The sequence below is a fragment of the Python bivittatus genome, unplaced genomic scaffold, assembly GCF_059951505.1.
Source record: "Python bivittatus isolate LINGU-HERP-01145 unplaced genomic scaffold, Pbiv_v1 ctg000780_np1212, whole genome shotgun sequence".
NCBI lineage: Eukaryota > Metazoa > Chordata > Lepidosauria > Squamata > Pythonidae > Python > Python bivittatus.
Genome location: NW_028277108.1, coordinates 2533927 through 2561491, shown reverse-complemented (window position 1 = coordinate 2561491; position 27565 = coordinate 2533927). Strand labels below are relative to the sequence as shown.

At 37.8% G+C, this 27565-nt stretch overlaps 1 protein-coding gene across 1 annotated transcript; it reads right to left on the bottom strand.

The window, feature by feature from the left end:
* Positions 1-434: 434 nt before the first annotated feature.
* On the bottom strand, positions 435-15314 carry SLC35G1 (solute carrier family 35 member G1). Its single transcript, XM_088128969.1, has 3 exons — positions 14990-15314; positions 4533-4713; positions 435-2193 (listed from the first exon to the last, which is right to left on the bottom strand). The coding sequence occupies exons 1-3, from the start codon at positions 15312-15314 to the stop codon at positions 1434-1436; spliced, it is 1266 nt and encodes a 421-aa protein (XP_087985095.1). The 3' UTR covers positions 435-1433.
* Between the last annotated feature and the right edge of the window lie 12251 nt (positions 15315-27565).

The following is a 27565-nucleotide window of genomic DNA, read 5'->3' as shown; positions in this document are numbered from 1 at the left end:
GCCTGCACCCTTAGCCTCCTCCCCAGGCCTTCCACCACCCCTTTTCCCAGGATCAAAACTGCCTTCTTTCCTTCCATGCACAGACCCAAGAATGTGTTTCAGCTCAGACATGGGCCACTCAAAAGCAACTGTTCCATGCACAGAACACTGTGCACAAGCCTAACAATATGGCTTTCACTCCTTCTACTCAGAAACAATATATTTAAGACATATAAATAGTTGACATAACTACAAATGCAATAAAAATTTGTTTAAACAAAATACAGGAGCATAATTATATCAAATTGATATTTTTTAAAAATAAAGAATTTGTTCTTTAGAGTCTTAGAGGACAAAAATAAACAAGAATTAATTTTCCCCACTTGCAGCTGAAAAGAGACCAATCTGAATGTAATTAATGTATTATACTAAAATAATAAAACTGATGCCGTGAATATTTTAAAAGTAAGTTTTGTACAGTACATGTAGTTCTACTTTATATTTTAAAAATGTATGAAGCTGTAATGCAACATAATTTTAACATTATAATCTGCATGATCCAGTCATACAATATGATATGCAATCAAATTGTACTTAGTTTATACAAATGCAAATGTTACCTAAATTAACATTCAAAGTGGGCCCCGTGGAAGTACCCCACCTTTATAAGGAAGTGTATCCAAAGCACATACAGTTCACTATCTGCTATAACTGGCATATTATAACCATTACCCAGCACAAGTCACTGGAGTAACATGTTCAGATGTTGCAACCACCATTTCATCTTGAATGAAAATTGGAAAATACAGGACAAATAATTGGCTTTTTCCCAGTTCCACTGTGAAACAGAAGTTGCATCTATTCCAATTCAGGTTGTGAAATACCACATCATTCTACACCTCACAAATCCCACTTTAGGAATGATTTAAAGATTACAGTTTGGTTACACTTTTCAAGTTATAAGAGAGGTGGAGAAGGAGGATATGCAAGTTCACGGTGCCTCCTTTTCCATAGTTTTTATAGTGTATAAATTGGTGCCGAGGGATCGTAAAAACATGTAACAGGGATGCATTACAAAAGAAATGAGAGTTAGGTTGCAAAACCTATTTTAGGAATATCTAAGCACTTAGACTAGCCTTGTGGCATTTTGTTTTTGTAATCTTTTTTCACCTAAAGAATAAATACCCATAACTTATCATGAAATTCTTGGCAGGTTCAGAACTATGCTGCATTGCAAGGCACAAAGGCTGTTAAACAAGGCAATCCTAACTTTGGCACACAAAACAAGCTTCTTGTTTGGATTCATCCCTAGATATAAAACCAGCTGGTTATGGTGAGTACTCCTACTTTGATAACGAACACTGGTAGTCAAGAGAACTGGCCAACTGATGAATTATTTAAAATAAGTATCTGAATGCTTTGTTCTACTTAACAGTGACATAGTACTCAGCTGGTTAAATTTTCTGTTCTGTGGTTTTTTTGGAGTTTTGATACCACTTCCGGATAACTGTTCCAGAACTACTGGCTACCACACAAAGGGCACCTCCCACTGTCCACCATCTTGGTATATGATTAAGAAAAAGAATTTGAAAAATAAAAGCAAATACCACATCCATGGTTTTCATTATAGCGACAGGACCGGCTTTCTCAATTTGTAATGCTTTAGTAAGAAATATTTGACCACCAAGCCCCAACAATCCAATTAATATTAGGAGAAATCTATCTATTCCACAACTGGGCAAACTCCACGCATCTATTATAAAAAGTGCTATTATGCACACAATTAACCCAATTATTGCATAATACCAAATGGACAAAAAGTAATGCACGGATTTCCCCACTTTTCTTAGGATGACAAAAGTCAAGGCACCAGCTACTGCGCTTGCAATGGCTGCTATTGTTCCTTTAAGGTGATCTGTGTAACTTTCTTCTATTTCAGGAACAGTGGATCCAAATAAAAAAGGTGGCCTTGCTATAAGCACTACTCCGGTGATTGTAATCAGGGTGAAAAAAAGGTCCCAAAGACTATATTTCTCTTTAAGAAATATCCAGGCAAACAGGGATGTAAAAACTGGACTGCTGAATGTGATGACGGTAGCATCAGCAAGAGGCATCACTTGGAAAGCATAATAAACAAGGATCATTGCACTGGAGCCAAGCAATCCTCGGAGGAAAAGAACAATTCGTTTGCCTTTTGGTCCCAGAAATCCTGTTCTGAAATGAAAGAAACAGAGAGAGAGAGAAAGACATCATATGTATCCTATGCCTTGAGATTCAATGATCATATATCAATATACCTAACATCATACTATGAAATTTAGAACAAACAATGATAAATCCAACCACAGTTACGTCACTAATGGTAAAAAGGACACTATTAGAATCGTTTCATGTAAATCCTCCTAATATCCTAATCTTAGTACCCTTTATAAGCCATATTCTTAACCCCTATACCAAATGCATTTTCTTCAAGGTTCTGAACTTCATGGACCTTACTTTCCAGTAAATATGTTTACAAGTAAAAAAAAAAAAAAAGCATGGCTAAAATAAGCATGCTGGAGGATATTTATTTAGGCTATCTCAAATAAGCATGCTGAAGGATATTTATTTAGGCTGCCCAACTCAACTATTATGAACAGATCTCTCACTAGCATCAATCCACCATCAAGGGTGACCCCAAAAGATTTTTCAGTATCTTTGAAGCATGTACATGTTCAGACTAATCAACATCCTTTCACTCTCATCCGTCTTCATCTGCTACTGAGCTTGTAATTAGGAAATTCAAACTAATGCCATTTTATGAGAGCTGTACAAGTACAAGTCAAGTCTCATTCAAGTTGAATGTGACTCATGGGGACATCTATGCAATTTTCTGAGCAACAGTTCAGAAGTGATTTGCCAATATCTTCTGGAATGTTTTCTGATTTTCCAGTCTGGTCTACAGCCCTGATATGTATGTATGTATGTATGCATGCATGCATGAAATATACTGTATATGGCTACCCATCTCATTTAACTATTGTTAGCTGCCATGACACTGGGCAGCTAACAATACTTAAAAGCAAAATAAAAACAATATAATAAAATTATAAATAACACAAATAGCAGCCGGTGGAAAAAAACAACCAAGAGCAACATTTAATATAACCATGAAAGGGGCTCCCCTATTCTCTGGCAGACTCCCATCCTAATTTGTTTCCCAGCCTGGAGGAGGTGAGCCAGATGCTGTCACCTCCATATATCCGTACAATTGTAAATCCCTCTTTGATTGGTCACGATGTGCACATATACAGAGCCCTCACCTCCTGAAGCAGTGTCTCCCAGCTGCAAACTGAGTGGCAACCTCACACATTGGCGAGGTGCTTGTCTAGGACCATGGGCTCAGGTGAATGCATTATACATTAAGCAAGGTAATAAGGTACTCCTTAGGCCTTTGCTGTAGAAGTACACTGAAAGCAAAAGAAGAGAACTTAAGTCTCCTGTTTCACTCACATTTCATCACTTCACCTTCAAGTCCCTTCTATACAGCTGTTTTCTCTGGCTGGGAAATCCCATCAAGATAAAAATATGATATAAATAATGTATAAATACATAAATATGACAAACAAACAAACTCTGGGAGAAGAATTCAGGATTCTCATTCTGCCTAAGTTGCAGTATTAATCTCCTTTTCTCCCCCAATCTTGTTTCACACTGATCTGACAGCACCTTAATTGGATTTAACTCTGCTATCATCAGATACAGCTTTGCTCCAAATTTGTAAAATGCATGTCATATATCCTTCTATCAATTTAAAATATTGTGGAATTAAGCCATGTTAGCTGCAAAAAGCATACAATCATATAATGTTCTGACTGAAATTCAGCATACAGTGGTACCTCTAGTTACGAACTTAATCCGTTCCATGACTCTGGTTGCAACTCGAGTTGGTCTCAAGTCGACATAAAGTTTCCCATAAGGTTCAATGTAAATATGGTTAATCCGTTCCGCCCTCCGAATTTGGTCGCACCACGAGGCAAATTTTCCCATAAGGTCCAATGTAAATACGGCTAATCCGCCCTCTGAATTTGGTTGCACCCTGAGGTAAATTTCCCCCATAAGGTTCAATGTAAATACGGCTAAACAGTTCTGAAACATATGCATTTTATTTTTAAACCTCAAAAACCTTCCAAACGCCACAAAAACCTTCCAAACGCCACAAAACACACCACAAGCCTCACCGAACGTCTCCTTGCTACCGCGATCTCGCCCACAGGAAGCCGCAACCGCGTGGCAGCAGGGAAAATGGCCGCAGAACCGGTTCGTAAGTAGAGGCAGAGTTCGCAAGTCGAGGTAAATTTTTGGGGCCGGAGCTGGTTGTATCTTGAAAAATTCGTAAGGAGGGGCGTTCGTAACTAGAGGTACCACTCTATATATAGTTATAGTTATAGTTATAGTTATAGTTATAGTTATAGTTATAGTTATAGTTACCCATCCCAAACATCTTTTGCACTTTTTAATCTAATACTCTATGAAGTTTTTATTTTCACATGCAAAAGGAAGAGAATACTCACTTGAAGTATATTAAACCAGGAAGAACAAATGTTATTTGAAAAACACATCTAATGGCACTGATTTCCACGGAATGCACATCTTCGATTTTCTTTAGAAATAAGGAAGCAACAGAGAACAGGAAGGCAGATAACAACGTATAGAACAAGCCAAGCCCTGGACAACCATTTTTCTTCTTTATTCCTGGAATGGAATAATTGTAATTTCCAGTTAGCAATGAATAAATAACGTTTTTGAGAAGTTTTTTTTTTTTAATATGCTTGCTGACATATTGAACAATTAACACTCAGGAGAATACTTTGCAGTTCAACATTGCCTGAGATATGCCTATGGACATGCAAATCTTCATATATACATATATATGATTAGTATAGATGCTCTTTTAAATGAAATAAGGTTCATACATAGCAGATTTATACACTGTTATGAAGAAAAGCTATTTCTGACTCATAGATTTGGGGAAAATTAGCTCACATTGATAATACTGAGTCAAAACTGTCGAAGGTCAGTTCATTTAATAATCATTCACCTTCATATGTAATAAAGAGCTCCATCAATATTTTCATACACATAAAAATAACAACAACAAAAACAACAATTCACTATATAGCAAAGAAAATGATTGTGTTATAATACCTGCCCTTTATCATATAGATTGGCACACTAATTCTAAATACCACGGCCCAGAGAGCTATGTGAACCAAATGAAGCCTGGAAACACAAAGATTTTATTTATTTGTTAAATTTATATCCCGTAATTCAAGGTGGTATACGTAGCACTTTCTCCTCCAATGTTTCCCCAAATAACAACCTTGTGAGATAAGCTGAGCTGAGAGAGAGTGACTGGCCCAAAGTCTGCTGAGGGTAGTCTTGGGCCTGAGTGTCCCTAAGCCTAGCCCACTACTTTAATCCCTACACTACTCTGGCCTTCCATTAACATATTTAGAAAGGAAAAGAAAAAGAAAAATATCACCAGAGTTATTTAGAATGACTAGAAGAGAAACACTAAGAGCTTTACTTCAAGGCTGCTTATGGATAATGGAAAAGAACTGAAGTTACAAGCTAACCTCAGGAGTCACAGCTTCAGAACTATGTAGGAAGAGAGCCATGCTACTTTAGAGGGGCAAAAAATCAGGAGTCAGGTAGCATCTTTTCCGGCTAACAAATTGTGTTAATTTATTTTTAATTTAACTAATTATTATTGGGTTAGTCAGAAAAGGTGCTACCAGCCTCCTGAGTTTAAGAACTGTGTGAGGCAGAACCCATAATCCAGGACACTGTCAAACAACTTTCATATATTCTGTCACAATTAAGAAGCAACCAAGTGTAGACTGAACCATAATTTGGGATGCCAAAGCCCCACAAAATATGGTTGAAAAAAGTTCTTGAAGTATCTTACATTTAGATTACTGGTTGCCATAGCTGTGGATCTTTTTTTTTTTGGACCATTAAAAACTATTGAACTTAGGCCAAAAAGATGGTTGATGGACTTTCTGCCAGGTTTCCCAAGAGGGCAAAATGGAACTAGTAAAAAAAAAAAAAAAGCAACATGCAGAACCAGACCCTTAGCTTAGCAAAGGACTCGATGGCGATAAAACACTGCAAAAGCAAAAGTGGTTTTAAAAAACTGTCTAACAAGGCAAACAAACTGGATGTGAAAAGAAATGAGAAAGGAGTTAGATATTAGAAGACAGTGAAAGGGAGGTTCAGAGGAAATCAAGAGAACTCCACACTGATTTCTTAAGCCAAATCAATGAGCTAAAAGTTTGAGCAATGTAACAAACAGCATTAAAAAAAACTGATCTGAAAAAGATATAAATGTCTATTTAATTTAATTTAATTTAATTTAATTACGGAGGTCTTAAACAAAGATCTCAAGGACCTAAGATGGTCAGGACCAGGAAATTAATACATGCCCAACACCCAACAGTGAAAAGAAACACGGAGTTCTATGACAGCTTATGTATCTACATAAGTATTTAAAACAAAAAAAGAGCTTGCTGAAGACAGAGAAGATAATTGAAAACTTTCTTGGGACTTGGATGCTTCCATGAACTGCGTACAGTACCTCTTAGGAGGTAATAATGCTTTGCAATTGATTTTTTTTTCTCCCCTGCTCTGGATTAGTTCATTTAAGGTGATTAGACAAGCCAAAGATATGTCTCAGGATTTAGTGACTGAAACAAAGCATGATTTGGCGGGGTGCTTTTCTCAGTTGCTAGGCAATATGGAATTAAACCTGAAACTTGAGAATCAGTGTTTTCTAACTGTGAGCAGCTGTGAATCCAAGGTGCCAAAATATAGAAGGACATGGCCTAGCCATTTCAGTCCCTGGAGATCAGTGCTAAAATCAGCTTTCAACCAGCAGTAAACTTTCTATTTTGAAAAGGCTGAATCTCAAATCACTGGTCACACTGATGTGCTTAAGATTAATGACTGTGCTTGATACAAGAAGTCAAGCATGGATTTTTATCATGATTCAGTAGCTATTGCACCTAATCCAATAAGCACAGATGAAAAACAAGTACTGTACTGTATCTCTTACAGGTGGTCTGTGGGGAGGTCCCACCCCTTTTGCACATCATCAATGTTGCACGGATGGATATGGGCATGGGTCTTTTGATCCCTTCCCTGCAATGTTCCTGATCTCTTAGATATTCAATAAAATAAAGCTGGGGACAAAGTCTTTAAACACTTTCCACTGTAAAAATGGCAAAAACATTACATAATATATTAGCTTAGTACTTTTGCCATTTGTACTTATTTTTCAAAAATTGTAGCGTTATAGGTGTTGTGAGAGGATTTTAGGTAATCTGACCATAAAATGCTGACCTAGATGGATCACTTCTTTGGCCTGATGCAGGAAAGGTCTTCATCTGTTTTGTTTTTCTCACCAGTGACACACAAACTGGCAAATTATATCATTGGAATATAATAATAGGCACGTTCAACTATTTTCTCTCCTTTTTCCGGCGTTCTTCTTTATCCCTGCCCTTGGCACTGGTAGTCCAAATCTCAAAAAACAGAACCGTAGACAAAAATGACAGACCGACAGATATTACGGTCACTGACAAATTCAAAAACAAAAACACATTCTGAGCTGCAAATAAAAACCATACTAAACCAAAGCTTAATAATAAAACTGATGTGGCCAAAATATGGCCTATTTTACAAATAGCAAAATAAAACTTAGCCATGTTCAGAGAAATAAATCACACTGATCAGACAGTAAAACTTTAAATTGGATCTGGGTAGCCTGGAAATCAGACTAGATGGGGAACTGCTAACTGCAACCAGGCATCTTTTTAATAAGGGCAGTACCGCAAAATGTGGGTTAATGTTTCAGGAACTCCTTTGCCAGAAGGGCAACGTTTTTATAGGGTGTAAAATAGGATACTCTATAATTTCCTTTCAAAAACTGTGGTTGGAACAGCATTAAATCTTGCCAGGGTTAGGGCTCTTCTGAATACACAGACAGCTAGATGTAAAACCTCATCGTTACTACGCAGATCAATGACATTTTGTATAAGTTAAAAGTAAATGCTTACGTTTGCTAGTAAAGTGTAAATATTACATTTCAGAAATGAATAGAAATCCTTTTTGCAACCAGAGCCTATTTTCCAGCCTCTGAGGAGGATGGTTTGAAATGTTCAGTCTATTTGGGTGGTAGGATTGGAGAATTTGCAGCAGTTAATGTAACATAAAAGCATTAAGATTAGCAGAGGATAACCACACCTATTTTCAGCCTTTTTTTAAAATGAAAACTCATGCTGTGGAAAATCAGCAACTAGCTGGCATGTTTTAGCAGCAATCTTGGGAGCCACTTTCACCACAAACATGGGCATGGGGAGATCACATGCTGCCAACAGGTTACCTAGTCCTGATTTCCATTAAAAAAAAAAAAAAAACCTACTTGAATCTCATCTATCTAGGACAGCGTTTCTCAACCTTGGCAACTTTAAGATGTGTGGACTTCAACTCCCAGAATTCCCCAGCCAGCCAGCTGGCTGGGGAATTCTGGGAGTTGAAGTCCACACATCTTAAAGTTGCCATGGTTGAGAAACGCTGATCTACGAAGTCAAAAAATATTCCAGAAGAAGGCAAGAAAACTTCCTGAAGGTATCTATGAAGTCACTAAGAGGTGAGGTGAGCTCAAAGGAGTCTACCTTTTTATCTAGCTTAGACAATCATTGCATTTGGAGACTTATTGGATAATAAATTTACATCTGATTGTTTAAAATTAACCTAGTTGTTCTTTAAGAGAGACTTAATGTTTATGTTGAAAACACCTGATGTCAATATTAAAATATTAGTCTTTATTACCACCATTTTACCCACCCTAAGTTGAACCTCCACTGGAAAAGTTTTAATTCGAATTCATTAGAAATTTTAATGAGCAAAGTTATGTCTTGCCTTTGATTTGAACAGTATTTACTTTAAAATAAAATCTTAACGTTGATGTGATAAGGAGTCACTATTGAAACATATAGAAAGAAATGGTTTGCAAAAAAAACAGTATTTAGTACAAGAGACACTTCATCCTCTAAACCAGTGTATCTCAACCTTAGCAACTTTAAGATATGTGGACTTCAACTCCCAGAATTCCCCAGCCAGCTGGCTGGGGAATTCTGGGAGTTGAAGTCCACATATCTTAAAGTTGCTAAGGTTGAGATACACTGCTCTAAACTATGTTTACTGAGCCTGTACTTGATCTCTTCTCACTGTCCCTGGATTCTACTTCTTGCTCTGTCAAGTGCACTGACCTTCCTATCTGAAAAGTTTAATTTCTCCTTATTTCTCCTATACCCTGACTTCTGACTAAGTTTTGTTACTTGCTCCAATTCCAAGCTTGGAAGAAATTATATATACAAGTCAGCAATCGTTACTTAAACATAACCCATGGATTGTTTGGGTATTTTGTTTAATCAAATTAGAGTTAGGCCCAGGGATGAGGCAGCCGTGGCAAAATGAGACACAGTTGGGAAAAAGGACAAGAGATGACTACAGTGGAAGGGTGGGTTAGTTTCAAAATGCAATGGCAAAATTTGGGACAACATATGTCTGAAATCTCCAACAGACTGCATGCATCCTCTGGAAGTATGTTGCATACTTACGGTACGGAGAAGCCAGGAATACCACAGAAAGTAAAAATTTGTGTATTCGTATATTCGTGTATCTGCCACAAATAAAAATAAAACTGACTTGAGTTCTTGATGAAAACCCCAAAGTCATGATGTGGTCACAGATTTTTGCATTCTTGGCATGACCCTCTGTGAGTCTCCTTTGGCTTCAGTGCTCCTCTCCTCCTGCAGAGCCAGGAAAGACTTTACTGGGTATATTTTTACTTTCTGTGGTATTCCTGGCTTCTCTTGTCTTTTCTTCCACCCAAAACATTTCAATACTTAACAACTGTGTCAGAAGACACTAACGTTACACCGATATTTCCCAAAGCATAGACATACATGTGTCATTGGAAGTGTCTGTACCAACATTTGCCAATATTTGAAGTGTACTCAATTGGGAGAAAAGAAATCCACTTACATGCATGTTTCTTTTTTAAAATGCAGTACAGGGAGTCCCCAGTTTAAGAACAAGTTCCGTTCCCAAGGTCTGTCCTTCAGTTGAATTTGTCTGTAAGCTGGAACAGTATTTATTGTATAATACTGTATAAGTAGTATTGTGTAATGAACTTGAACCACTGTGTATTTAACTCGAATCACTGTGTATTTAATTCAAACTTTGCTACAATAGATCCATTCTTAACTATGGGTTGTCTGTAGTCTGTTCTTAACCTGGGAACTACCTGTAGTTGCAGGCAGTTTGGCCCTTACCCTAACTACACAGACTGTACCTTCTCCATAAGAAATTCACAATTCTTCTAACTACCAATTTTCTTACTAAAATCTCTGTCCTACACATAGGGCAATTCTCTCTCTCTCTCATTCTCTCTCGCTAATATCAAAAAATGATTCAAAGCAGTGTGCAATATACTGATTATAAAAAAGCAGGAAGCTTCCAAAGCAGGTTGAATCTCAAGCATATTACAACTGGAGCTGCACATGAACACCTCTGTTTAATCACAGTAGTTTCAGTCTGGATTGTTCTTAGAAGAACAGATATACCATTTTACATCTGATTGATTATAACCACTGCAAACTTGTTTTGATCCCAATTACATTATTTTCCTAGTTTGCTCATTATACAATGCAGGCCCACATTAATGGGTACTGTTTATCTGCATATTATTTTAAAGTAAGGATGCTCAGAATGAACTGCAGCTGATGAAGGAAATACAAACCATGCTGACCTTGAAGAATAAAATATCAGGTTAATGTTTAGCAGTCTGTTTGATTATCAGAAAAACAAGATGCCAAAGTCAATAGTGGAACAGTTAAAATGGACCACAACCCAAAGAACTGCAGGTCCAACCCTGTCTCTCCCAAGTACCATATGATAAAAGTCTTTGAAACGTATTGCTCTATCAATATCTATAATCAATATGATATAAATCTGATATATAAATAAATAAATATAAAATATCTGCTACTACAGTTAACAAAGAGAAAATCCTTACATTACCAACAGTTATTTATTTATTTATATATATATATATATATATATATATATATATATATACACACATGCATGCTTATCATGCTATTCCTTTTCAGGGTAAGCTATATTATGCAGAGCGCAGGAAAGAGTAAGAAATAGACGAAGAAATTAAAGGAAAAGCCAGTTTACGCTAACACTATTTGCTACGCATCTCGGTACTTTTCCATCCTTTCAAACCATTCTTGTTTCCACCATGATCACACACCACTTCATACTCTGTCTTTTGGTCTTTAAACCTCTTCCCTCTCTTTTTTTCAGGATCTCAACTCCATCCAACCATCACTTGCTTGGTCTTCTCCCTACTCTCAGTTCATTCACTCTTCCTTCATATTTGGCTTTTGCAGTTTGGTTCTCATTCATTTTCTCTATATGACCAAACTACTTTCAGATATTTCTTTTGTACTGGTGATTCACTTTTATAGTCTGTCTGCATTCATTTGGCACCTATTTATTCTAGACCCTGTCTCTTCCTCACTGCATCATACAATCTAACATTTGCTCCAGATCATTCTGGTTCTTAGTCAAAAGCATGGCATCATCTGTACAGGTACACTCATATCACCAACACCTTTAACTTTTCACAAGCATTCCTCATACATTAATTTATAAATATATTAAACAATTCCCAGCTCAATGTTGAACCATTTGCTTTTTTTTCCCCCTTGGACACTAATATTTGTAGCATTTGTTTCAGTTCTACTCTTCAGTATATCACTGTTATTCCCTAAAATCTCTAAAATACTTCCAGCTTTTCTTCACCTCAGTTTCATCCCAGTTTCATTCAATTTCATGGAAGCTCCTTCACCTACTTCCAAAACATTTCTTTCCAGTAAACCTGCTCAATTTCTGCACCTCTTTTAATCTTAACCACTCCCTGTTCTCACTATTCTTCTCAACGATCTCTTTCTCTGTATGCACATTATACAACATCTCCCCCTCCTCACATTTGTTGCAGCAGTCATTCTCTGGTGTGCACTTTTCCTCATGCACATCCTCTTTCATGTCATAATTTCACAAAGCATCCTTTTTCATGCGTCCCATCAGCATAATTCCCACACACGATAGGCACTCTATAATGTATTCTTTTCACTCTGTTCCATGCAGCTTCTGCATGCTCTTTCCATTCATTCTGCTGGGAGATTAATCTATCTTCTAATACTTTCTCAGATGAAAGACTATGCTATTACTTCACATCGCTGAAGTAAATACAATAAAATAAAGGACCTTTTCATTCCATTGTATTTTTTTTCCCACAAACCCAGCAAATTACTATACTTTTTGCATGGTCTGTCGTTTCAATGTAAGCTTTAAGACTGGAGTAAGATAATATTTTTCAAGCACTATGCTCCACTCAAGTTGGATCTTAAAATATAGTCATACTTCCAAAGCAGCACTGAAAAGGCAACATTACCCTTTACAGGAATTTTAAATTCAACCTGACTTCATAGTTATGCTGAGGAACAGAGATGTCATTCTTATTAAGGTACAAGTCTGACTGGACTTTGCCATTTCAGATGCCAGATCCACAGAAGTTATCATTCTTTCTGTATATGAACGAATTATTATACATAAAAGCACAAAATGTCAGCAGTATAGGCTGCATCCAAAATATATTTCTTCACGTGGGAGAGGCATTCAGTCATAAACACACCAACCTATGCATGTTTTATACAAAGGTTCAACATGTCAAATCAAATCTTTATTATGATCTTAGAACAGCATAGGTTCAATATAAGTTTACAGTACTCAGTCATACCCCCACCCCCATCTACAGCTGGTCCTAAATCAGAATAAACTTACAGATATTGTGGGGTGGGGAGCAGTGTGAGGTAGTAGAAGACAGAACTATGTCAGGCCTAAACTATTTATTTATTTTATTTATATCACACTTATATAGCCACCCATCTCACACAAAGCGACTCTTTGCGTGATATAGAGATAGAGACAGATAAGCTATAATCCTCAGCCACTATCAAACAAGATTAAACTGTCAATCATGGGATTAGGAAGGGTGGTACCATCTTGTTCTTTGCGTAAGGCAGTAAAGCATCTCTGTCCCCTCTCGCAGTCTCAAATGGTACAATCCAGACACTGCGTTTACTACATGAAAACGAAGCCAAGTTATTCAAAGGTATCACATGAGGCAAAGCCCAATCAAAATACCATATGCCAGGATAGTATCTCTTAAGTTCTCAAGGACTAAGAACAACCTTACAGAACAATGAAAATCATGCCTTTGATTAAAATAAAAGGGTAACTGTGGCAGTACGAAAAATCCAAATTGTATGCTGAGAGGCTTCAGGGACTATGTATATAGCAGTGAGATGCTTAACAAAACCTGAAGGTTCAGTGAGGATCGCTTTGGAAGTTAAAGCTTATACAATATAATTGCATTTGCTAAAAGAAATACTAGTAGAAGTTGATCTGCTCTAAAATAAAAGGTTATCATTTGCTCTTTGCTTTGACTAAAAGCACTGAATTATTTAAAATGAATCAATGAATACATAATAGCACATTACATCTGCAAAGCTATTTGAAATGTGAAGCATTAGTTTCTGTTTTTCCACAGTAATATGCTTAGGTGGAACATCAGTTAAAATGTATGTGCATGTGCATATGTGTATATAAAGGTATACAAATAATTATTTATATTAACAAAGAATGAGAATACAGGCTACCTAATACATTATTCTGTAACATATTCCATATTACTATAGATCCAAAGACTCATGGTACATGATTTCTAAATCAACTTAAATGAATTATCCCCCAGCAAAATTTAATCGTACTTTGTAAAAACAGAAACAAAACAAAAAACCCCAAACTGCTTTATTGTAAAAAGCATATGCTGTATGATTTTACTAGACTCTAAACCTATTAAATAAAATAATAAAATGTGCAAACATAGTTTACAAACAAAATAATAATAATCCTTCCTTTTATAGTACTTAATCTGGAATTAAAGTTCCCTGATTCCATACAAACATGGATTTTTCCATTGGAAGGCTGGGAGAAATTAAGACACATTAAGGAATAAGGTCCTGGGTTAAATTAACTTAGATAAGAGTTGTTGCACAGTTAAAGGAGGGTTTCTATTTATCACTTTGCATGAAGTAGGGATACTAAACGGTGTTAATGCTAGTTCTGGACACAACATTGCAGAATAAATGGATCACAGTAAATACAGATTTGACATTCAGGACAGATGCAACCTCCAAAAGAATGCATATTTCCAGAACAGAAGAGGCAGGATATGCACATTTTATAAATTCGATAAAAGAGTGAAAAATGAAAACCCAAAGATATGGAGCTGTGCAAGCCTTTCATGAGGACCACCCAAGTGCTACAAAACACTGGGTACCCATCCCTGTCTTGGCACTCTATAATCTTTCCATTCTGGTTGCTCCACTCGGGAATTTTCTGTTCTTTGGTTTGGTTTTTCTTATTCTCACGGAACCAGAGAGAAACCTCTCTTCTTTAACTCAACGCTTAAGACCAGTTTAGTTCATCCCCGTTTTCTCCCTTGGGGGAGCCCCGCTCGCATTCTTTGGCCGGAGTTTTCGAAAGTTGGAGGAGACCTAAGCAGCAGGGGCAGGTCTTTCGGGCGCGAGCTGGGACGCCCCGTCGCCCGGGCAGGAGCGGCGGCGGCGGCGGCGGCGGCGGCGGCGGCTCAGCCTCGCCTTTGCCGGAGGGCACCGAGGGAGCGGAGCCCCCCGCTCCTCGGCGCCCCGGGCGAAGGTCAAGGGCAGGGGCGCAAGGGGAAGAGCGCGGGGATGGGGGCACGCTTGGCGCCCGCCAAGCCGGGTCCCCGAGGAGCCGCGGGCACGCTGCCCCCCTCACCCACCGGGCGTCCTGCAGCAGGTCCACGGGCAGGAGCTCCCGTCGCCCGGCTTGGCAGCGCCCGCGGTTTCCATGTCGTGAACCTGAAAGGGGCAGGGCTGCTCCGGGGCACCTCCGTCGTCGTCGTCGTCGTCCTCCTCCTCCTCCTCCCGGGCCCCGGGGTCCTCCCGCTTCAGCTCCCATCGCTCCGCTGCCGCTGGCGCTCCGGCGGCGGGACCGGCGGTGCCATCCCCGCCGCTCTGATCCTGCACCATCAGGGTCGCTCGCTCCGCGGCTTCAAACTGCCTGCCGGCTCTGTCCGGCGAGGAGCCGGCAACTTTAGTGCGCATGCGGCAAGGCCGGCTTGGCGCCGCCTCCCTCCGTCCGCTGGGCGAGGCCGCCGGGTTCCCACGGGGGGTTATTGGTGACGGCGGGCCTCTGGCGGGGTGCTTGCGGGGTCCCCCTTGAGCGGATGACTCCAAAGGGCGCAGTCAGGAGTTAAGCTTGGAGGAGAATATTTGAGGATACATCAGGCTGTTCAACCCCATTAAATCAGTGTTTTTCAAATTTGGCAACTCTTCACATGGGTGGACTTCAACTCCCAGAATTTCCCAGCCAGTTAAGCTGTGTGGACTTCAACTCCCAGAATTCCCAGTTAACGTGTGGACTTCAAGTCCCAGAATTCTGAGAGTTTAAGTCCATGCATCTTAAAAGTTGCAGAGTTTGAAAAACACTGCATTAAATAATACCTTGTGGAAGAGAAAGGACATTTTGTTCCTATCTATATCCATCCATCCATCCATCCATCTACAATATTCATCATCTATCTACAGCATCTATCTATCTCTGCATGCAGAAACAAAAATGGGACTTGTATTTCTTTATGAATTAAATAAGTGGAAGGGGAGTTTAATTTACTGTGGTTGTATTCCAAAATGGCGGATTGGGCATATTCCTGAAAAATGTGAACATCTTTGACTGTGAAGAGTCCAGTGACATCAAGAAACAAATTTTCAAATATCTTTGAACGTTACATCCCACATTGCACTTCTAATAATAGGTGCCACTGCTTCTGTTATATTCTCCTAATACCTTCTTCAGTTTCCCAACAAGAAGGCGTCCATTCTTAACCCTAATGACACCAAAATCATTTAACATGCATTATGATGTCACAACACAAGTGCTGTTCCTATTTGCATCATGACATCACATACAAATATATAAAAGGCAGATTTTGCATCATGTTATCATGCACATCACAATGTCACAATGCCCAGTTTCTTCAGTCTGACTAGTACTAGTAATAAATAAATAAATAAATAATTTAATAGTAATTTAAAGTCCCTTGATCAACCACATGGCCCATTTCTGAATCTATTCAGAGAGGTTGGTCTGAATCTTACTTATGAGTCCCAGAAGTGGACACAATACTCAAGGTTCGTCTGCTTAATACAGAGTAAAATAGAACTTTCTATAATTTGAAAACTGTACTTCTGTCGATTCAGTCTAAAACTTCATTTGCATTTTTTCTAAGCCACATGACACTACTGATTCATACTCAGTTTGTAATCAACTACTATGCCAGTAACTTCTTCACAAGCGTGTGTGTGTGTGTGTGTGTGTGTGTATTTTTCAGGTATTTCCCATCCTATTCCTGTGCATTTGATTTCTGTTTCCTCAGTGAAAAACTTTGCATTTGTCTTTGTTAAATTCTGGTATTCCGCCCATTTCTCTAACTTATCAAGATAATTGGATAGGTTAGAGAAATGTGAAACATTTCCTTCACTGCTTTATTAATAAAAATGGTGAAAAAGACTGGCCTGAGATGTGAATCTTGTGGTGTTCCACTTAATATTTTAATCCAGTTCAATTGGTTGAACAAAATCATAAGTAGTCACCTGCACAACATAAAGCCCCCTTTGTTTTTGTCTGCAAAATGTGGGGAAATTCATAAAAAGTACCATAAAAATATCTGTAATGTTAAGAGAACGCATACAATGCCACATCCTGTTGGGGGGACTGAGGAGGGGAACAGAAACAGGCATTTTTCATGACATTGTCACTTTGATGAAAAGTATCCTGCTCGTTATACTAAAAATCTTACATAATATATGCAAATCCTGTAAATTGGCTGTCATTTCTTTTTTTCTCCTCTAATTGTATGTCCTGTTTTATAGTTGTTTATATTGTTGCTTTAATTTTAAATTCCGTTCTCCATCACCCCTTTGGTGAGAGGGGCGGCCATAGAAATGGAATAAATAAATAATAAATGCTGGAATTCTCGCCACTCAGATTGGGGTGCAGATGGTATAACATTTATGTGATAAATTATGCAGCCAGTATTGATCACTACTTCATTGCAGAAAGAAATTTTAATATAGCCATGTTGAACCAATGGTAAACTTATCACTGTAGAAAATAGAATAGAACAAATTCAAAGCAATAGAAACCTCTGTGTGTGTGTGTGTGTGTAATATATACGTGCATATATATAAGAAATAATATGAACATGAAATATATTGCAATGAATGTTTGATTTGTTAATAGGAGATGTAAATGCTTATTGCCTTTAACAAATGCTTGATAAACTTCCTGCTTTCAATAGTTTCAAATATATTTTCTACTGTGACTTGGCGCTGTCCCAATCAGCTGGGCATGCCTGTGCTTGAAGCACAAATATTCTTTCTACTTTGTTGTGTAACTGTATTCAGGATCAGTATGTAGGGAAAGTGTAACTTTACACGGCATGACTGACTCAGCCTTGGAAACTTTTCTGTACAAAAATTAATAAGCTATAATGTATGTGCATCAATTTGAAAAACAGCATGGAGAAATTAAATACTGCATTCTACTGCCTAAGTGTGAGGATGAGCTAAGAGAATAATCATTAAAATGGGAAAAAGTCTGGATAGGGGCTCTATTATCCTTTTTCGCTTTTAACAGATCAGTGGATATGGCTTGATCAAGAAAAAAATGGTTTTCTCAAAGGATTCAAACAATTTGCATCCATGCACTAGACCGGGGATCTCAAACTTAAATCATCATGAATGCAGTACGATAACTAATCTATTAATCCGAGGGCCTCTACCCTAAAGCCTTTTCATGCATTGATACAAACATTTCTAGGGAATCAAAGAACACATTTTATGAAATCGTTTAAAAAACCCAATTACTGTAAAACAAAGCTACTGGCAAGACAGGGAAATACAGCCATTTCACTTTGGTCATTTAGCTGGCAGTGTTTTTATTAACCGGAACATCAATATCACTCGGTTTTATTAGTAGGACAAAAATGTAGTAGAAGATAATATCTGTAGCTCAGGGTTGAACTGCAGAGTTTCTGGTGCTCTCTGAGCTTGGTTGTTTGCTTGTGACGTTTCATTACCCAGCTAGATAACATCATCTGTGTGAGTGAGTGTGGGTTTGCTGCCTGTTTATATATAATAGCTTGCCCTGCCCATTTTGGTGGGGTGGTGGCTTCCTTCTTGATGGTTCCTTGATTAGAGTATTGTTTTCTGCTTGATTGTTTGTATGGTGTTGACCCCTGCTTATCTGAATGTTGGCTGCTGGAGGGGATATGTTGTAGTCTTCCTAGGTTTTTTATTGTCTCTTTTGAGTGGTGTGTAAATGTGGTTTATCTCTATGTAATATTTTTTCAACATTTTATCTAAAACGATCTCATCTATTAATCCCATCTCCAAACTGCCCAAATCCTGCCTTTCTTAAAGTGTTTATTCTTTCTTTGCCTAGCAGAACAATCTTGCTTGCTCGCTGTCTTTCCCAGTAGAGGGAACCTTGCAATGGGGCAGCCAGACCCAGCCATCCTCCTTAGCCACCTCTTTCCTTTCCTCAGGATTATTTCATGCAGTATACCACTATTTTTCAAACTTGGCAGCTTTAAGATGTACGGACTTCAACTGCCAGAATTCCCCAGCCAGCATGCTGGCTGGGGAATTCTGGGAGTTGAAGTCCATACATCTTAAAGTTGCCAAGTTTGAAAAACACTGCAGTAAACAAAGATTGCTCATGAGAGCTCCCCAAACATTTTATCCCCCCAATCCCTCAGCTACAATTTCTGTGATCAGATGGCAGTTTGGTTAGATTTCTCAAGTTGCTCTGTCTATGGAATAGATCTCTAGGCATTTGTCCTTCTTTCTTTTAAAAAATCAAACGTGTCTATATTGTTATTTTAGTAATTTAAGCCATATCAGTTGTTAATGTTTGTACAATATCCAGTTTTAGTTATTGGTACATTCTGTACAGGAGTTCAAGGTGGCTTATATAGTGCTCCCTTCTCCTGTTTTCCCCAACAAAAGTCCAGTGAGGTAGATTGAGGTATAAGAGAGCATCTGGCCCAAAGCCTGCCAGGGAACATCTCTGCTGAGAACCTGGATCTCCCTGCTCCTAGTCACTAATCAATTAATCTCTTAAGTAATTAGTAATTAATCCTTAATCACTACAACACATTGGCTCTATATGCTGATATTTTATCATTATTATGTTATTCATGGGTGTTGTAAAAGTAATATTTTGTTTTATCAATTTCTTTTTAGTTAACACAGCAAAAAGGCAAACTCCCTTTGCAATTTCTGTGAAAGTCAAAATTTCAGACTTGGGGCAGTCATGGAAGTATGTTTGTTTATATCCAGATACCTAATTTTCCTTCAGAAACAATGAGGGCTTATTAAAACAACTTTTCATTGCCTCTCTATATTCTTTTGGGCGGCTTACAATAAAGAGCAGAGCACTGCAAGGGATAGCAAAGCATTTTTGGTATGTTTGTTCCCTGAATCTGCAAAATAAAAATAAATGAAAAGACGAGATTCTGTGCTCCAATGTGGGTCTCACCTTACTGCAAAATGTGTTCAATCAGTTTTTCAACATTAAACATCAAAAGTTCAGCCAGTTTGCAAGTCAGCAGAGCATCAGGTTTCCCCTTTCAAGTGAGAGTTGGGTTTTAGCCTAGGGTGTCTGTGATGGTAAGTATAACTTAAGTATGGTAGTCCTGAAATATAAAAGTAAACAACTTTTTTAGTGCAAGGCTGTCTGTGTTTCCAGCACAGTCCTCCAATCTGCACTGGGGCTATAACAGTGACCTGTGCTGGATATTGTTGTAATATGGATGACCATCACAGACAGGAAGTAGCGTGCTAGGAGTGCAGATCATCTTCCTGTTATTCTAATGCCACTGCCTGAAATCCCGCGGCAGCTTATTTTAAGCAGCCCCAAATTCCAGCTACTTCCTCCTCTGCATCAGGAGGAACATGGATTTGTTTATTTGTTTGTTTGTTTAAATTTTTGATTACAAAAGGAAGAAAAAAAATATATAAGAGTGGCTTAACAAAAAAGTAAAAAAAATACAACAGAAAAAAAGTGTTAACATATCATTATAACAATAAACAATTTCAATTCTATATATGCTTACCTAATACAAGTATATACATATTTCTAATAGATTTATATGACTACTTTTTTTAACCTACTATATTTTGTATAAATGAGTCCCATATTTCATTATCCTTGTCCATACAAAGTCTAGGTCTGTAGGCAATCCGCTTGTAAGTAGCAAATGCACTCAGGTCTTCAATCCGTTGAATAAATGGGGCCATACATTTATCTTTCCAGTGCTGCAATATCAGTCTTTTGGCCATAGTAAGGGCACGGAGAATCCATTTATGTTGTTTGGATGTCAAATTCCATGTACTAGGTATATAGTTCAAAAAAATATTATCCTCTGAAAATTTTAGCTTTTGTCGCACAATCATATTTATATAGTCCACTACTTTCTCCCAAAACTTAATAAATATAGGACATTGTAAAAACATGTTTTAAAGAAGCATTATCCTTATTATATCTCCAACAAAATGCTGTTTCTGACAATCCTTTTCTATACAGATGTAGTGGAGTCCAATAAATTCTAAATATTATTTTTTGTTGTATAAGTCATAGTTTAAGGTCCATTGACACTCTTGCTATAGAAGTTAAGATACTCTCCCATTGTCTAGGCAATATAGGAACCTCTAATTTTTTATTCCACTCATCCCTTAACATCTGCATATCAAATTGATTTATTGATCACAAATATCTATCCAAACTAAGTCTTTGTAGTTCTAAAGAATTTAACAAGTTATTCTAATATCTCAGGTGTTTCACAAGCTAAAAATGCTGCCGGTCCAAATAATGTTGTTAACAAATGTTGTAACTGTAAATATTGCCATTGGGTTACATCTGATAGATGATATTTATTTCTTAAGACAGAGTGCATTAAAAATTCATCTTCATCTATCAGTTGGTCCAAAGTCAATATCCTTGCTTCCATCCAGTTTTTCCATATCACCATCTCTTTCCCAATTTTTAAAGTTGGACTTCCCCATAAAGTCAATTTGGCATGGGAAAAAGCATCAAATCTTTTTTTATTAGACATTACGCTCCATAGTTTTCTAACTGACAAAATTGTTTCCAGAGTTTTAGTATATTTAGATTGTAATAATGTCCATCTGACCAAAGGTATTTATATGTCTATTCCAAAGTTGCCCAAATTGGAAAATTAACACCACTCGTTGCCTTCCAGTATTCAATACTTGACAATAGGTACCCATAATGATATAGCTCCAGATTCGGAAGATTGAATCCTCCCTCATTAATTGATAATTGCATTTTCTGTAAAGATATTCTCGGAATTGAGGACCCCATAGAAATTTTCTAAACAAAGAATTTATTTTCTGAAAATATGTTCCAGATATAAAAATTGGAATTCCTCTCAGAATATAAATTAATCTGGGAATACTGTTCATTTTAAGAGTGTTCACCCTTTCCCCAAAGGGTGAGGTTTAATGACTCCCATCTATCATTATCTGAAGAAACTTCTCTCTATATTTTATTTATATTACATGTTGCTTACTGAGTTATATCCTTTGGTATACACCTGCCTAAATATTTAATAGATTCGATACAAATATGGAATTCATATTCCTTAAATGAATGGGTAACCAGATTTTCACCTATTGGCATCAATTCTGATTTGGACCAGTTATTAGAGTATCCTGCTATTTTACTAAAGGCATCTATTCTTTGCATCAACACTGGAATAGTAGTGTGAGGTTTAGAAATAAACAAAAGAATGTCGTCTGCAAATAAAACCAATTTGTGTTCAAATGAGTTGGGAAGGAGGAACATGAACTTGTGTCCTTGTCTCCCATCCTTGCTTTTCTATTCTGACCACCACCAGGCTTCCTATGTCCCATACCAATACTGTATGTAGATGTGTGCTGAAGGGAATGAAACTGACAGGGAAAATCAGCAGGATATTTCCCTTTCCATTTTGGAGCTTGCAAACTGAGTAGTCAAGCCATAGAACTCATATCCCTCATCTCATCTTGCAACATGATAACAGTAATATTATTAAGATTATTTTAATTTGGGCAGATTGGATGTCTTTATCTGGTTGTATGTTTTTTTCTAGTTTTGTATGCTGCCCAGAATCCATTGGAGTTGGGCAGGTAATAAATTCAAATAAATAAATATCATTGCAACGTTATAAACTTCTTTCTTCATTTCAGCCCTACCACCAGCTCATAATAGCATGGTAACATAGCTAAACAGCAGTATGTGGTTATTGTAAACCACATTTACAATTCTGATCTGCAGTGTTCCATCTCTACCCACACCAATCTGTTTAATCTCCCTCACTACATTCTCTTTTTCCCCATTTCAACCACTCGCTCAATATTCAGTGCCATTGAGTTATCATAGAAATGTTTTATAAGGAGGAAGACTCTTACTAATTTTAGCCTCCTGATTTTTCATCATGTGTGTGGTCCCTCCATATCTGTTGATACTGCCCTGTGTATTGGTGAAGACGTATGGCTACATCATCATGTGCTCAATGAACCACTGATCTCACATTAGTATTACAATATATATATAATATTCAGACAACCAACCAACACTGAAACTAACAACAGAAATGTCAGAAACAAAATTGATTGCTCAGCAAATGATTTAGCTCTCAAGGCCCATAGCAGAACAAACTCTAGATGCAGCTATTATCAGAGCTAGAGTTTCTCCTAGTATGGAGGATAAATCACTTTCTAAAGTTCTATTTTACTTCTTCAGGAGCAAAAATATGGTTTAGGTGTGGTTAGGAAAAGTTATGTGCACAATCAACAAGGACTGCAGCAGTTTCTAGAAGCTTCCATGTAAAGAACACAAAAACTGCATAAAAATTACCAGTACCCATGCACATATTTTTGGTATGCATTCATGTGAATGAGATTATAGAAATGTGGGTATTCTCTGCTGAAATGTCAACTTTAAATATTAATTGATTGGTTTGCTACATCTTGTATGCTGCCTCAATTATAGTTTTTAGGACTGAGGATTCTGTAGTACAATCCTTACAAAATAGATAAATAATAAAAATATATTTATGACAAGGCATCTGAAGGATGAGTCATGGCAAGTGGACATTTTTCTTTTTGGCAGAGACGTTTCACTACTTGTCCAAGCAGCTTCTTCAGTCTAAAAAAGTTGGTTGGGGGACCCCATAAAAGTCTTCCAGGGTGGCTGTGTTTCTTACTAGCATGATAGGCTCGTTGAGGGACAATAGGAGATGTGATTAGTAGAGTCTTTGAGAGGTAGATGTCTACTCCTAATCCCTCACTGATCCCCAGGGGGATGTTAATTGTTGCCTTCCCACTAAACTGTTCTTAATTTTCTTGGGGACTGTTGAAAGGACAGCCTGGAAAATGGGGAACAAGTTGTGTCTGAGGCCTCCACCTCTATAGAGGGAAGGATTTTCCACTTTGGCATAAATGGATTCCTTCACTCCTCTCTCAAACTACCTATCTTCTCTGTCCAAAATGTGAACATTATTGTCCTCAAATGAGTGTCCTTCCCTCAATAGAGGTGGACGTTCATCAGGTTGAACAGTTCAAAAGTTCACCAGGAAGGCAACAATGTGACTCAGCCTACAGACAATTCCACCTGGATGACTGAGAATCTTCATAAACTTTATGACAAGGCAAACAAATATAACTGTGAAACAACATTGCCATCCATCTAACAGAAATTTACTCCCCAAAGGCTCTGGGGAAAAGCAATGTTTTAACAGGCTTCCTAAAAATTAGCAAGGAACAAGCCAACTTAGCTTTGGGGAATGGGGTGAAGCAGGCAAGTTTTTGTATAGGAAGTAGCTATGATGGACAACATTCATGTCCAAACCTATAGATGCTCTGTCTACTGGAAGGTAGATACTTGTAGATGCTACCTTTGCTAATTCATATTAGACATACATATTCTACCTGGAGTAGACAGTCTCAAAGTTACCCAGGTCCCAAGCTCTATAGAATAAAACCTTATGTTCTTCAGATCTTCCTATCAAATTGGTTATGTGTTATGAATGAGATTTTTGAGAAAGCTAGAGGCCTTAGTCACAGTATAATGAGCTATTTCAGTTTATTATAGCAAAAAGTCCATATAGAAAACTTAAGAGTATGTATGACCAACAAACTGATTTATTCCCACGAATAAGGGGGGACGATGCAAAAGGAATTACAAGGCCTTGAATATGCTGATACACAATGTATCCTAATGATTATCCAATTAACAGTTCAGTTGCAAAATCTTGTTTCTGAAAGTTGAAAAGTTGTTTCTTTAATTACTATTGACATTATTGGTGGCCTTTATCTCTCTCTAGGGAGATGGTCACATGTAATTCCTTTCTTACTTATTTCTCTGTTAACCTCGATCTAATATATAATTACTGAATGCAAGTAATTTTTTCTGGCATAAGACATATAGGAGAGGTTTTATGGCTTGACAAAGCTTAAATCTTCATAAAAAGTTTTATTAAAACAACTTGTTATTTTCCTCCCTTTTCAAGTGCTGTAATAACTTGAACTTACTGTTTTCCAGAAAGCATTTCCTTGTCCTTGCCTAGTTGGATGGACATCTTCTGAACTGCTAAATTTATCCATAGCCTTCAGCGTTCTAACTTCAAAATTTACTTTTTTGTAAAATTCCTTTCTTATGGATTGCAGCATGATGACAATGTGGGATTATAGTCAGTAGAGTGGTTTGGGCCCTAAAGAAATATGTGGAAGAAAAAAACCCATCTCCCTCCTCCTATTCCTTCTATAACTCCCAAAGCACTCTGCAAAGTTTTGGTGGATGATCAGAGAGGGGATGGATGTCATACAGGTATGTAGAATTAATTAATTAATTTAGGGAGGTTTGTGAAGAAAAGTTTTTCTCTTCCATCTGCTTCTTATGCTTGCCAGTGAAGGATGGCTTAGAAAATTTCATTTCATTAGTGGGAATAATTTCTGTCTATCTCTCCCCCTTCCCCGCCTTTAGAATTTTGATTTATACGGCCATCCCAACTCAAATCTAACTCTGCGTGGCATACATTAAAACCAATACAATACCTAAAAAGAAAATAAACCAAAGGAAGACCAGGTACAGGGAGAAACACAGCCCAAACAAATAATATAAATCAAATGGGCACACAGCAACCTATCCCAGTGCTTGAGGGAAAAACCACATTTTTAAAGAGCATCTAAAGCAGTGTTTTTCAAACTTGGAAACTTCTGGGAGTTGAAGTTCACACATCTTAAAGTTGCCAAGTTTGAAAAACACTGATCTAAAGGCTCCTTAAGGTTCAGGGTCGGGGCTGTCTGAACTTCCAGGTGGGTGCCATTCCGGAGGGCAGGCGCCACAACAGAGAAGGCACGCTTCCTAGATCCCATCAGAGACATTGCTTAATAGAGGGGACACAAAGTAGGCGCATCCTGTCAGGTCTGACAGGGCAGGCAGAAATCATGGGAGAGAGCTGGTGTCTCAGAGAACCAGGCCCTGTGCTGTGAAGGGCATTATAGGTGGTATCCAGCTCATTTTATTGTACCGAGAAGCTCACTGGTGACCAGCACAACTCGCATAGCAGAAGTGAGAGAAGTGACATGAGGGTGCCGAGGTGTGCCCAGAACTGTTTGTGCTGTTGCGTTCTGGACCATTCCCTGGACTGTAACAAAATTCCCCGGGGAAACCAAAAAAAACAAGGCCCAAAGCACACAGGACAATTATCAAGATTTTTCTGTGAATTGTTGCCAGTTGAATGTACTTTGTATTTCAGATGCAGGGGGATTAGCACAGAGCTACAGAGGCTCAAGGCCAAGAACATTTTCTTCTATCTTGATTTGATAGAAGAAAATCAGCATCTTGACCGACTTGTCTCCCTTTATCTAAAGGGAGGTTTCTTTATCTAATCTTTGTCTAATCTTTATGGTTTCTTTATCTAAAACTCCTAGATTCCCTTCTAGGATAGAGAGAAGACTATTTCTAAAAGAGGTAGCTTAAATGGAATGGCACATATTGCTGCAAAAAAATATGGTGCCCCCTAGCTTTGGCACCCTAGGCCAGGTCCTACTCAGCTTTGCCAAAAAGCTGCCCCTGCTTTAATGTACATTAATTTAATGTAAGAAATTCATCTCTACAGAAGCATGACCATATTATAACATATTATTGTATATTAATACTGATGGAATTATGATATGAATTTCAATTATGCAGTATGCTAGGTATTTGATACATGATCAGCATGTATATGGGAATGGACAGAATATCTTCTGATGAAGAACAGGTAAATTTAGTTTGTATCATCACTTGGGAATATTTTTTCACAGGGAGAACAATGCTGTACCTGTATAAAGAACTTGAGAATAGCTGGCACCATCTGCTGGTCACATTAAGAACTACAAAGTACAAACCTTACAGCTGTGTCCATTTTGTCCTATGGCACAAACACACCCCAGCAGTCTCTGTTTTTTGCCATGCTGGCCCATGTCATGAGCAGCGCTGACTAGTGAAAAGAAGAAAAGTTGCCCAGTGCTGTGTCTGGGAGGGCCCCGCCTTGGATTAACCATGAAGTAAAATAAGAATTTGCTTAGGGCCCTCCAAGGGAAGGGGGCACCCCTAGCTTTCGTGCCCTTAACTCTTTCACTGCTACACTCAAATTTAGTTTTCAATAAATTTTTGTTTTGCACTCTTTCCCTTATAACAATTGTATTAAAACATGTTGAAAATTTGCATTTTCCCTATCTAATTGTAAGTAAATAATTTGCTTGTATGACTTACTGCTATTTCTTGTTACATAAATAAAAAAGTTTAAAAAGGTTTATATTTAATGTGGTTGTAAGATCTGGCCTGGAAAAAAACTGAATTTTTCATCTCTTATTTCACCTTTACCACTGATTGAGTCTTAATCTCTTTTCAGTTAAGCAGTAGGGCACCACTGTTGGGCATCAGCTGACCTTAATCCGGCCCTGAAGGGACCTACCAATAAGTTTACATACCTAAAACTGAGAGAAATGCCTTTGCAATGTTTTGTCTAATTGAAAGGATGTTTTTAGCATTTTTAAAGTGACCATTCAATTTAACTTTATATGTATCCAATTAAGTATGAATACAATATACGCAACCTTAGCATTCCAACATTTAAAAAGTGGAACTGGAGGTCAGGTTTTTCGGTACATTTAATTCTTAGTTATGGGGAATAGCTTTCTCCTATGGCTGGTGTGGGTCTTCCGGGTTGTGTGGCCATGTT

What these genes read in the sequence shown, in the direction of transcription:
- SLC35G1 (XM_088128969.1), bottom strand. Translation starts at nt 15,314, where the DNA reads ATGCGCACTAAAGTTGCCGGCTCCTCGCCGGACAGAGCCGGCAGGCAG. An exon ending in GACCTGCTGCAGGACGCCCG is followed by an intron (nt 4,714 to 14,989) that starts GTGGGTGAGGGG and finishes ATTCCATTCCAG; the next exon opens with GAATAAAGAAGAAAAATGGT. An exon ending in CCTGGTTTAATATACTTCAA is followed by an intron (nt 2,194 to 4,532) that starts GTGAGTATTCTC and finishes CTTTCATTTCAG; the next exon opens with AACAGGATTTCTGGGACCAA.